We start from the raw sequence: 14,192 nt of genomic DNA, 5'->3' as shown, positions 1-14,192 counted from the left end.
ACAACCTCTGACTGCCATCCAAAAAACACTGTTTAGAGGTTTTGAAGATTATAGGTGAAAGACCAAAATACAACAAAAATATATTTTTATTATTTTCAATGTTAAAACCAGTTGTGCTGTTTAATACTTTTGTGGAAACTGTGATACATTTTTTAGGATTTTTGATTAATAGAAAGTTCATTATTTGAAATATTTTAACATTATAACTGTAGTGTCACTTCTAATCAATAATGTATCCTTGCTGAATAAAAATAATTAATATAAAATAAATAAAACATTTATTTGTATATTTGTGTTTTCATGATCAATCATTATACCGTCACATCAAGTTCTCATGTCCAACCCTAATTTAGAAGGAATCCAACATGCCTACAGTGGGCAGCATTTTGCTAGATCATACAAAGAGTCCATTTTTTACATGAAGATCACATGGGTGATTAAATTTATACACAGAGGCCCTTTCAAACGGACACAGGCTTGAAGCTAATTGACTTCTGAGAACTCAAGACTGCCAACATTGAGATGCATGACCATGAAATATTTAAAAGCACCAGGAATCTATGAAGATGTCCTTCAGCTCAAAGGAGGCGCCGCCATGTCCTTTCACTATCTCAGGCTTCAAATTTAGGGTCGCATTGCAGGAATAGTGAGTACATAATCTGTCTGCTCGGTGAGGAGAACAGGCACCCTGGAGGAGTGAGGTGTGATCTCAGCATGAGCTATGAGAAGAGGCTGAAGCCCAGTTTGGTCACCCACACAAAACCCCATAGAGCTCAGTGCAGTGACGGGGGCTGAGGCAGTGTTCAGCATGTCATTCAGTGAGATATTAGGCATTCCTAACACACAACAGCTGCAGGACAAAAAGACAGCAAACCAAAGTATGGTATTTGATATTTATCATATTGTTTATCATGTGCCTCCTGCTTTCTAAGTAGTAAATTTACACCATTAACCACTGCTTGCTTAGTAAATCAATATAAGGGGTATCTGCCACATAACACTGAAGTCTTAAAGGAAGAAAGGGGGCTTTTTTTCCACTCAAAGCTTCACTTTAAAATAAGGTATCAGTATGTTCACACAGATATCATCACCAAGTGTGCAAATGTTTCCAAAGATAAGGCCAGTCAAATGAAGTCTCTGTGGAGGCACTTGCAAAAGCGCTTACATTAATTTGTACGTTTTTCATGGTAGGCTATTTATGATTTCAAGCACAGAAGACCAAAAAATTCACAAAACCAGGCACAAAGGTTCAACAACACACACTTTCATCCCATGAGACTCTGTCTTGTGTGATTGCGGCTGCAGCAGGACCATTGGAGAAATACTGCTGCTGCTTCTCCGTTTTAAGCATTACTGACTAAACACACCAAACGGACACGGACAATCAAAGACATTGTACATCAACATCATTGTAAGAGCGGCTGTACAATGACATGTATAGGCTACAGAACTCTCAAAACACTGGAAAACTAGCAGAGCAAGACCACATAAGTGATCTCTCACACCTTATTACAAAATGTATGTAATTAGATCTTCACCTACAGACTTTTAAATCTTGACTTTAGACCAAACTAAGATATTTCATTTTATAGCACAGCAATGGCATTTATTCTTATTCTCTTTATTTGGAAAGCACTTCTTTTAAATGTGCTAATAGTTTGTATGATTTGTTTATTGCATTTCAATATCATCTGATTTATTTAATAGACTAATAACAACATTCAGACCTAATTCAGATGTCCATAAGCATTTTTAAGTAATTCAAAGGAGGCATAAAGATCAAGTCAGGTTATGAGAAAACCTTTACCTTTAAACTCAGGGCAATCTGACGGATGTATATCATATTGAGATCCTCCAAAATACGAAGTTTCTCCTCCATGTCTGCGAGTCTGTTTATGGGCATCATTCAAAGAGGAATACAAGCTCCTGATATAAAGTTCAGTCTCTCACTGCTCTTCAAACCATCAATCTATCTTGAGAGTTGAGAAACATCGGAAGAGGGGAAGAAGTTGACTAGTATATGAATCACACGACCCAGACTTCCAAACGCATCCAAATCCAAGAGCGTATCCTATCCAAGAAAACAGTTTTCACATCACAGACCAGATGTGTTCGGAAACAACAGTTCATGAGATACGAATAATAGGAAATATAAATGAATGTAACGAAAAAGAAAGACAGATGAGTAAAAATATCTCTCCGCAAACTCCTCCAGCTGCTGTACACGACCTCCAAGCGTCCGCACGTCTATATGCTTCACAACAATAGCGAGTGGATACAGTGAAGAGACGCTCTCTGCTGCATTAAAAAAACGACTTTCTTAACACCCACAAATCACATTCTCCCCGTCAGTATAATGTGTCATTTACATGCAGTTTCTTTCTTTGCGTCCCTCAGTGCTGATGTGAGTGTGTCTGTGTGCTCTAGCAGGACTTTCCCACAAAAGGGCATCAGCGCGCGTGGACTGACTGTACCGCCTCATTCAGCTCACAACACTACAGCACAACTACCGGCGCGAGAGAAACTACACGCCCTTCATAAACAAACAGCCGAATATCATTTATCTCAATCGCGAAAGCCTTCACATCATTCAGAAAGGGGATATGAAAAGGAACTAAAAGACCCCATAAAATATATGGCCAAGAAATCCGGCTTTAAATGGCAAAAGAAGAGGTCGAGTTATTGGTGATTCAACGCTGTTAACCCAGTTACTGTAAGGAAAAAAAAAAAAAAAAAAAAAAAATTATATATATATATATTTTAAAACAATATGATAAAATAAATATATTAATTAAAAAATGAAATGGACTTACACAAACAACATCTTTTGGTCCTAAACTAGCTTGCCCCTATTAAGCGACCGCTTAATTTAGGCAAAATTGGTTAATTCTGGCATCTGGTTAATTATTACGTTTGTTTATTTATTATTTTTATGTATATTATTTACTGTTAAAATTGCAAAAATCACACAAATCAGACTGTATACACTTTGCAAATACCATATAAAAAGAATAAAATATAAAACAGCTTTGACAATCAAGATTTTCTGAAGCTTAAAGGGATAGTTTACCCAAAAATAAAATTGTCATCATTTACTCACCCTCAAGTTGTTCTAAACCTGTATAAATTTCTTGGTTCTGCTGAACACAAAGGAAGATATTTGGAAGAATGTCAGTAACCAAACAGATCTCGCCCCCCATTGACTACCATAAAAAAATACTATGAAAAAAAATACTATGGTAGTCAATGATCTGTTTGGTTACAAACATTCTTCCAAATATCTTCCTTTCTGTTCAGCAGAACAAAGAAATTCATACAGGTTTGGAACAACTTGAGAGTGAGTAAATAATGACAGAATTTTCATTTTTGGGTGAACTATCCCTTTAAGCATTTTCACTGACCATTTGTGGAAAAAAAAAATGGTAATCTATTTTTTTTTTTTAATTTAATTTTTAAGTGTTTTTGATAAATTCTACAAGGTTTTAAACCCTTATGTAATCTTGGTCCTATTATACTGCAACAAGTATAATCCCCTTGTTTTTATGTCGTTTTTTCCCCTAATTGTTTTGAAGTTGTTATTTTTAATACTATTTATTTAATTGGAATGTTTGCATGAGCCAAGTTTCTTTTCTCTTTTTAAGTTGTTGTTATTCTTGTTGGTTCTCTTTTGTTTTCTTTGTAGTAAGATTTTGAAAAACTCAATCAATATAATTATTAAAAAATAAATAAATAAATAAATAAGTGTTTCATGCCCTAATTTGTACCTTATTCATGTAAAGTTCCTCAAATGAAGCCTCTTTACTGCTTCAGGAACATGTGTCTGCATGCTGCCTTAGCTGGAATATATACGAACATTAACTAGGAAACAAAGGGTCCATCTGTCCGCTCAATGAGAACAGTGCTTTGTAACTGCAGTCTGCCTAATACTTTCCACATAATGATGACACCCAGCTTCATAAATCCAACACAATTAGTCATGATTGTCAAGCAGTGGTTTATCGACCCTTTCACCTGTCAAGTAATACATCTATTGAAAGACATACTACTGAAATATATATTTTGTACAGTGGCTAATATGTAATTCCAAGTTATCAATTTTTAATATATGCTCAATAATTTAATGCCACGGTTCAATTTCAGGCTCAAAAGAACCCTCTCATTGCAGTGAGTAGTAAAAATCAATGCATCAGCACAAACAGGACATACATTTTTATGGTCTTTAGATACATTTTCAATCACATTCTTGATTCTTTCCTTTTATTTGTTTATCTGTTTAGATATTGGCAACCTTTAAAGGGAAAATAAGTACACATTATTTAATGATGTTTCAACTATAATAACTATTAAGAGCCTTTCAGTCTAAGTTACTAGAAAAGCAAACAGTATCCTATTGAATTTGTGTAACCAGCCCATTCAGTTTCTTTAAATGACCCTATTCAGGGTCATATAAATATTACATTCATAATCAGTTTCTCCCATGGACGCCGAACCTAATATAGACAGAAGTGGTTTGTGATGGAGTGGCAACACGACTAAAGCAGAACATGCCTGTCAAAATATAGGCTATGCTAAAAACTACACTTGCAAATCTCCATGACTCTGTGCAAATCTGATGGGTCACTATACTGGAAAAGAAGTCAGACCATTCAATTCACAAAAAAAATTATACAATAAGTGGCAATGTAAATGCAGATTAAATATTATGCACTATAACAAACTCACAAGTCTTCACACTCCAGAGTCTCTTTCAGCTGAAACAAGAACACGCAATGGAAAACAAAGAGATGTGATTCATTATTTTCCTTAAGTCTTGGGAGATAGAAAAACAACAGACTGCAAAATGTGGGCTCCAAGGGAGTGGTACTCAGTGTTTGTGAAAACAAAGTGGACAAAGGGGTCTTGACTCTGTAAAACTATCTACCATATGTGCAAGAAAGTTAAGGACTAAATCATGCACATATTAAACTAAACGTGTGTAGTCAGTCAAGATCTAGTCTACATAATCTGTATCATATTTGGCTTCTTCTGGTGGTGTTCTTCCTCAGTTATAAAGGTAAACAATGGAAATTTTATTTCCTTAAAGAGAAAGACTTGCATGTTACAAACCAGTGTAACATGTGAGCAAACAGTCCCTGACGCAAAACAACAGTAAAGCCATTAGAGGACATACGATCAGCCCCGAGTCAACAGTCAATAAGAATAAAGCATTATTTCTAACTAACAAGGGCACACATCTAAACACAGTTATCACAACAACAAGGCTTTAAAACCAAACAAAACTGGATGTCAACCCTTAAGGGCAGACAACTATTCAAAACAGCGATTACACAAATTAAAGTGTGTAAGGTGCTCTCTTCACTCAAAGCACTCGCTCACACTTATATTGCATCCCTGTACTGAATGAGAAAATAAGATATTATACAGTTACAATGGGGGAAAAAAAAAAAAACCGTCACCACAGAAAATTGTCCAGAAGATGTAGCCGTGAAAAGCAAGCACGTACAAAATGTATTTGATGTGTGAATGTGCGCTCTGGACATTTGACAAGTGGTTGACAATCCCTGTTTTTCCTCCAGTAATGCTGCTAATCCTCAGAATTGTACTTTGCTGAGTTACATAACAGGACATGCGCATGTTTTGAAGTGCCCCTATTATGCTTTTTCGGGTATTACCTTACATGTAGTGTGTAATGTAGCTGTTTGTGAATGTAAAAGGTCTGCAAAGTTTCAAAGGGCATGATAAATGTATTGTCTCCCAAAAGAAAAAGCCGATTCTGAGCTGCCTGAAACTCGTCAGTAATTCCAGTCTTACTTCATGCAGGAACCTACATAGGTTTGTAACATATTTGCATAACGCCTATGGTCAGCCTATGTCTTTATTGGCTGCCCACAAACAATGTCTACTTTGACCCGCCCTCAAATACTAGTTGTAGCTGAGGCCTGGAAGACAATGTTCTCTGTGCTCAGTGTGCTGCGAAAGCAAATCTTTCTAAAACAGGCTGTAAGCAGTAGAACAATCAGACTGGGCCATCTGACCAATCAGAGCAGAGTAGGCTCACGAAAAGGAGGGGTTTAGAGAGACTGAATCCTTTATCAAACCGTTTTAGAGACTGTGGAGAAAATAGGTAATGCTGCAATGTATATTGAGAAATATAAATTGTTTTTTGACTTTGGATGCATGTAAAAAAAAAAATGTAGGAGACCTCCAAAACAAAATTAGGAACTTTTAAAAAACCATTATAGGGGCACTTTAAATCAGGATAGGTTGATGCACCTGCAAATGATATTACTGTTTTAGTAACATCTTTACAAATAGGGTGTGAAGTGAAAAGGAACCTCTGACAGGCCTTTGTTCCTCAGCGGATGTCCTGAAGCAAATATAGGGAGGTTTCCCTTTGCCAATCAAGAGTAAGGGAATAGAAACGGCTTCTTGTTTGGGTGGCCAGTGTGATAAAGCTGGCGCTGCTTAGGTGGCAAGCAGAAGGAATTCGACTGGGTGGAGTAAGGAAATGCCATACTGAAGTTAGCACAACACTTCAGGTTTGCTGTACACTTAAATCTATAGGGAAAGGAAGTATTGTGACAGGGGGAAACGGCTCTTGTTTTAAAACAACACTCAGCTAAATTTATGTTTTAGTTGTATGGACTCATTTTTCTGCAATATTTCTCTAAGCTCTGTGGCTGATTCAAGAGATTTTACACCCTTTAAAAGATAGGTGAATAAAGACGCCAGCTATTTCAAAGTGTAGCTCACGTTGTGTTTTTAATTCATATGGGTTGAAGTTCAGGCAGGGCACATCTGTGAAACAAACAGAGGGAAGGGCAAGGCCTCTGAAGGGCTGCTAACCACTACAAAGAGCCTCAGCTGCTACCCAGTCCCATCTCAAACACTGAGTACAACCCACAAGAAACAGAAAGAGCTGTAAACACACACACACACAAAGATTTCAGGAGAATAATGGTGTATTTAATCAGATACTATGAAACCAACTAAACTGACTAGTTCAGAAATAAACACCAATTCAAAAATCACCAAAATAACATACCTAAACATTTTTTCCTGTAGAAAAAGTTTCTATATGCCTTAAAATAGCTTGAATGTTACTCTACACCCTTGCTTCATTTAGCAGGCCTATACACAAATCCATGACTATGCAAATCAATCTACGAGTCCCGCCTACATTCATTCTCACAAGCTCAGAATACCTGATCCACTTGCTCAACTCTACTGTAGTAAATGATACACAATTGCAAGTGGAAATACTGGTTTAATTCCATATTTGCCATATTTGAACCAGACACTGATTTGGAAGAAAAAGAGGAAGAGCGAATTATGCAGGCTCATCTACAAGTCGATGTATCAGAAAGGTAATGAGTTATGTATTCCTCTCTACATCAGACACTTAACGGTAATTGATATGATTAGCCTTTGGCTTGACTACATTATCTAACAGCTAACAATGTGTTGCTAATGTTATACAAACCATGTCCCATTCGCAATATCGGAGCCAGACAGCTGCCTTCTAAAAATCAGCAATCTTCATCATAATACATAATAACTATTGCTAAATGTACCCGATTTTTCATATCAACAGAAAAATATACCGGGATAAGCTGGCTTCTCTTAAGACTCCCTGCTTTGCAGAATATGCTAAAGCCTGCCCCGCACATTGACTGGATTGGTTACAACATGTTTGTGACGTAGGGAACATGGGCGGGGATTTCAAACCGCGCTTTTGAGACCATATTTGGTAAACTGAAGTTTTAAGGAGAATATGCTCAGCAATGGTGTTGACTTATGAATTTGCACATGGTTTGTCTTAAAGCATATTAAAAACACCACATAGACATATAAACAACATTAAAAACTTGATTTTCACCACAGGGGGACTTGTTATAAAAATTAGTTCCATAAATGAATAGATTTGATCCTGCATGCTGATTCAAGTTGTGCTATATTGTGAATTTCACAGAGTATCATGCTTAAAAATGTCTGTTATCAATGACAATGCACAACATACCACAATCTCTCTTACATTATTGCTTAAATTTATACAACGCTACTCATCAGTATTACAACAAGCAGTTAAAGTCTTAAAATGGTTATAACAACCCAACACAAAACAAAACCACATTTGTGCCTGGTTGAGTCTTTTCTCCAAAAAGATGATTTTTGAGCCCAGCTTTCTATCCTTAAAGTTTCGGTCCTTTGGGGTCTCCAGAACTTCCTGTCTGCTCTGAGTCTGCTGCCAATGTCACTGTGCTAACATGCTCCACATGTCCACTGGCAGTGAGTTTCTCTAGGCTCATCAGCTCCCTGGAGACGTTTCATTTCTAAAGTCAGCTGCAGCCCGTGTGATCTGGCCCCCGTCCCAGGACCCCTCCGTTGCCTACAAATCAACTCTCTCTCTCTCGTCTCTCTCTCATATGAACACATACAAATAAATCAATAAAAATATTCCACAAACTACACAGAAAGCTCATTAAATACATTTTAAAAAATCATTTGATTCATGATTTTAATTTAAACAGCAATTTCATGGGAAATTGATGTTTACTTAATGCACTGAGAGATTTTCAATTAGACCACACACATTAACATCAGCCGAAAAAAAATCAAGAGTGCCTGTAACACTGTTCATTAGTGCCCATTAATAATATGATTGAAGTACAGCATGTCAGAAAGAAGAATCGATGTGTGGATGCTTAAAGCTGGTTAAGCCATTGACTTGTAATGTCTTCAAAAAAGAGCAACGTCTCCCCCTAATGGACAATTCTAAAAACATTATTTAACGCACTGGTTGAACATTAAAAGTAAATACAGAACGAAGTAATATGTCTTAGATTCATTGCCTAATGCATGAGCTAACCAAATCAGCAACAAACCACATTTTACAGCAATAAAAGGTCTAATAAAGCAGTAAGGCTGAGCCACAGCAGCGCCGAACAGGGCGCCAGTGTTTTTATGTTTGTGCTTAGTGAGGTTTTCTTTCCAGTGAGGGAAAAAGCAGCTGTCCAGGAGAGAGAAAAGTCACAGACACACGATAGTCGCATATGGAACAGCAAACTATTGCCACACCTGACAGCCCAAACGTTATAGCTGCTATTATTTACTAGAAGAGTAAAGGTTATTTTTAATCACACAGTTGTCATCTAGAAGATGCATTCCATTTAAAAAAGAAAAAAAGTACACTAACTGTACAATCCTGTTTGAGCATCCTGGGGGATTTTCAAGGGCTGCCTTGGGATTGAAGCAGCATATTTATTTGTGTTATCTGTTTAGATCCTTTGACATTAGCCTACAACTTGGCATGCTGTACTATTTGTTATATAACATTATATAATAGTAGAGCTAAAATTATTACCTAAAAAGAAAGGGAAGTGAAGACTTCGGGATATCTATAATTCAATAAATTGTATTGTAACTTCATATGAAAACATCATCCTAATGTAAAAGATCAGGTCTGCAAGTAGTGTTAACATAGTTACAATCTGAACACCTCCAGGTAAAGCAATCTCCAGGTATATCAGTTTCTCAATCATCAACCATAAAGCCCCAGAGGGTTAGATATACATTACCATGGGTTAATGGTCTAGTCACTTCTCTAACAAAAAACAGACTGAAAAGGCTCACCCAAGATGAGTCAACTGGATGAGAAATATAAAGTCACACTCATTTCTCACTCTTTGGACTGTACATTATGTAATTCAACTTCCTCTGACATCCTGAGAAAGACTACCATTCAAATGGTGTAAATAAGAAGGCAAAATCTTCTCTTTCTTATGGAAAACAAGATATGAGTAATCTAATAATGAGTTATGTTAGGCTAACAGCAGTGTGATGCAATCGTCCTGGCACACCATCACCTTATTATCAGAGTAAATTTAGTGCTCTTAGAATCATTTAGAAGCCCATGAGTGGGAGTTCTCAAAATACACCAAGAAGTGTGTTAATGACTTAGATGAAAATACTCTCATGATGACAACGGGATTGGGTTGAATCGATTTATTTATTTATTTTACCCAAGCCACATTCACAGGATGTACCAGAAGAGGAATAGTTTCTCGCGCCATGCTTTTTTATGTTGTATTGCTGGGTTCTGGGCTCTAAAAATAACAGCTGCTATACCAATTGCTTGCTATACCAGAATTAAATACATTTAAATTGACTCAAATAATATAAAATAACATTTTTTTTTATTTATTTATTTATTTATTATTTTTTTGGTCACAATAGGTAAAGTGCAATATGGACAAGGTTAAAGGATTAGTCCACTTTCAAATAAAAATTTCCTGATAATTTACTCACCCCCATGTCATCCAAGATGTCCATGTCCTTCTTTCTTCAGTCGAAAAGAAATTAAGGTTTTTGATGAAAACATTCTAGTATTATTCTCCTTATAGTGGACTTCAATTGGCCCCAAACGGTTGAAGGTCAAAATTACAGTTTCAGTGCAGCTTCAAAGGGCTTTAAACGATACCAGACGAGGAATAAGGGTCTTATCTAGCGAAACGATCAGTCACTTTCTAAAAAAAAAATTTAAAATTATATACATTTTAACCATAGACGCTCGTCTTGAACTAGCTCTCTTCTTCTTTTTCTTCTCTATTAGACGCTGCTAAGTGTATTAATGCCCTCCACAGGTCAAAGTTTGAACTAATTGTTACTTGCACTAGCATATTGTATATGACAATTTAGTTCAAACTTCGACCTGTGGAGGGAAGTAGTACACTTAGCAGTGTCTACACTGCCGGAATTCTAATAGAATAGAAGAAGAAGAGAGCTAGTTCAAGACGAGCGTCTATGGTTAAAACGTATATAATTTATTTTTTTATTTTTTTTAGAAAATGACCGATAGTTTCGCTAGATAAGACCCTTATTCCTCGTCTGGTATTGTAAACTGTAATTTTGACCTTCAATCATTTGGAGTCCACTGAAGTCCACTATAAGGAGAATAATCCTGGAATGTTTTCATCAAAAACCTTAATTTCTTTTCGACTGAAGAAAGAAGGACATGGACATCTTGGATAACATGGGGGTGAGTAAATTATCAGGAAATTTTTATTTGAAAGTGGACTAATCCTTTAAACTATAATGTTCAAAAATTTGAGGTAATTTTTTTTTTTAAAGAAATTACTTTTAGTCAAAAAGGACACATTAAATTGATCAAAAGTGACAGTAAAGAATTATAATGTTACAAAACATTTGGTAACACTTTATTTTAAGGTGACGTAGTACTCAAATAAGTACTGAGCAATATTAATTAACTACATGTACTCACTATAGTGTTACGGTCAGGGTTAGGGTTTGGTTTAGGGCTAGTTACGTAATTATGCAGAATGTACTGTTATTACTATAGTAAGTACATGTAGTAATGTGTAAATAATTCAGCAAAAAAATAAAGTGTTACCAAACATTTTTCAAATTCCTTTCAATATTTTAAATAAATACTGTTCTTTTGAATTCTTTATCAAAGAATCCTGAAAAAAAGTATCATGGTTTCCACAAACATATTAAGCATCACAACTGTTTTCAACTTTGATAATAATAATAATAAAAAAATGTTTGAGCACCAAATCAGCATATTAAAATGATTTTATGCAGCTTTGGTGAACATAAGACACTTGTTTCAGAAAACAAAGTAAATGATTAGCAAATATATATATTTAAAAAATCCAATTAAAATCTTCTGACTAGGTACATTTTACATTTATCAAAAAAAAAAAAAAAAGTAAAATAGTGTTTAAAACTATATGCACAGAACAAAAGAGTGTGTTGATAATACAACAGCCATTTTTGTGGCACTTATCAGTAATGAGGAAACTACAAAGTAACTTTTACTTTAACAAAGTATTTGCATGTGCCCCAGAGTGCTGTCCTCACAGAGATGTGACAGTGGCCTACAGACACAGCGCCGATGAACAACACTAGTTAATAAATGTTAACAAATACCAGACATTCTCAAAGTGTGTGGACACACAAACCAACCCCCCACTGACTCTGCTTTAAAGTGATTAGGCCAGAAATAAATTAAGATTGAACTCTCACTATCACAGTCCAGACTAGGAATGACCCTGGTCAACAGCTACAGTTGACTGAAGGCAGATTACCTAAGCAAGTTCTAGAAAAGAGACATTTTAATCTTGTCATTGTGGAATAAAAATACTCAAATACTGGCTTAGGAGTACAGACAGCATTAAAGCTCAACAGATCAGGGTAGGGAATATGAGGATTAATGCTATTTTTAGCTGCTGAGGGCATTGTGAGAGAAACGTCAGAAGTTCATGGGTGCCAGCTTGGTGTCTAAAGTCACACTGAGCATGTTAGCACTTTATTGGCATGAGGTCTTTGCTCATATGACATCAGTGTGTTACACACTCTAGCAGCCTGAGTCAATCCCACAAGAGTGTTTTGCACAGATGTTCATGTATTGTGTTGTTTTAGTGTGCCAGCTCTGTGATGTGAACACTATTACACATACAGGTATGTAATGGCTTGGACCACATCCAGCAGTGACGTACAGTGTCTGTGTGAGACAGCTGTGCTCGTCATCGCTTTTAGAGCACGACCCTGTGTGTGAACAATGCTGTGTTCACCCCGCACATAGTCGGACTGAGTTTCATGGACGAATAGAAAGAAGGGCGAAAGGGCAGATTCCATCAAGTCCACAGGGTAAAACACAATGAGAACCTCAAACTGTTTACAATTTCACTGTTTACTTGGATCATTTCCTAGATTCACAGACCCATGAACACTCACCAATGATGGGGAGTAAAACTAAATACTAACAACTAAAAGTAGTGACACTTAACTTTATTTTCAGAAGAGTGACGGTAGTTCAGCTGTTGTTTTTTCAGTAACAAGTAGCTGTTTTTGTGTCAGGGAATTAAAAAAAAAAAAACCTCGCTGTCCGTCCTCTCTCTCATACAAAATCTTTGTGAATCATTTTTCAGTGTGATCTATCCAAACAAAATCAAATCACTAAATTAAACTTATGTGTGTAAATACACACACACATATACAGACGTGGACAAAATTGTTGATACCCTTGATAAATATATGATCAAAGATGACTGTAAAAATAAATCTGCATTGTTTATCCTTTTGATCTTTAATTCATAAAATTAGCAAAAATCTAAACTTTCATTGAAGGAAAAGAATTGAAAGTGGGGGGAGATTCACATTATGAAATAAATGTTTTTCTCCAAAACACATTGGCCATAATTATTGGCACCCCTAGAATTTATTATGTAAAATATCTCTGAAGTATATTCCCATTCATATTTACATTTTTTTTAGCACACCAGGGTGATCATGAACATGAAATTGTCCAGCCATGACTTCCTGTTCCACAGGAGTATAAACATGAGGAAACACAAAGGCCAAATTCCCTTAATCATTCATCAAAATGAGTAAAACCAAAGAATATAGTTCTGATGTGCAGCAAAAGATTGTTGAGCTTCACAAAATAGAAAGTGGCTATAAGAAAATAGCTAAAGCACTGAAAATCCCCATTTCCACTATCAGGGCAATAATTAAGAAGTTCCAATCAACTAAAGATGTTACAAATCTGCCTGGAAGAGGACCTGTGTCTAAATCATCCTAATGCACAGCGAGGAGGAAAGTTTGAGTGGCCAAAGACTCTCCAAGGATCACAGCTGGAGAATTGCAGAGATTAGTTGAGTCTTGAGTCTCAGAAAGCCTAAAAAAAATGATCAAACAGCACCTACATCCCCACAAGTTGTTCAGGAGGCTTTCAAGAAAAATCCTCTGCTCTCATCCAGAAACAATCTTCAGCATATTCAGCTGTCAGACAAGTCTGGAACTTCAAACGGGACCGGCTTCTATGGTCAGATGAAACTAAAAAAAGAGCTTTTTGGCAGCAAACCCACCAGATGGGTTTGGTGCACACATGGATAAAAAGTACCCCATGCCCACGGTTAAATATACTGCTGGATCTTTAATGTTGTGGGCCTATTTTTCTGCTGGAGGTCCTGGACATCTTGTTCAGATACATGGTATCATGGATTCTATCAAATACCAACAGATAAAAAATCTAAACCTGACCGCTTCTGCTAGAAATCCAATAATGGGCCGTGGTTGGATCTTCCATCAGGACAATGATCCAAAACAAACATCAAAACCAACACAAAAATGTGTCACTGAGCACAAAATGAAGCTTCTGCCTTGGC

The 14,192-nt window shown here is 36.3% G+C and overlaps 1 protein-coding gene across 3 annotated transcripts in view; it reads right to left on the bottom strand.

The window, feature by feature from the left end:
* Positions 1–14,192, bottom strand: part of rtkna (rhotekin a) — a 74,991-nt gene that overhangs the window by 51,297 nt on the left and 9,502 nt on the right. Inside the window, exon 1 of one of the 3 annotated variants that reach the window (XM_051893986.1) lies at positions 1,808–2,455. The exons of the other annotated variants lie outside the window; for them this stretch is intronic. Coding sequence (XP_051749946.1) covers positions 1,808–1,906 — 99 coding nt within the window. The 5' untranslated portion in view covers positions 1,907–2,455. Of the gene's footprint in view, positions 1–1,807; positions 2,456–14,192 lie in introns of those variants that run through there. 3 annotated transcript variants of the gene reach the window in all.

Source organism: Ctenopharyngodon idella, chromosome 5 (genome assembly GCF_019924925.1).
Source record: "Ctenopharyngodon idella isolate HZGC_01 chromosome 5, HZGC01, whole genome shotgun sequence".
In the NCBI taxonomy this organism is placed as follows: domain Eukaryota; kingdom Metazoa; phylum Chordata; class Actinopteri; order Cypriniformes; family Xenocyprididae; genus Ctenopharyngodon; species Ctenopharyngodon idella.
The sequence above is the reverse complement of the archived record's forward strand: the minus strand, read 5'-3'. Positions and strand labels throughout refer to the sequence as shown.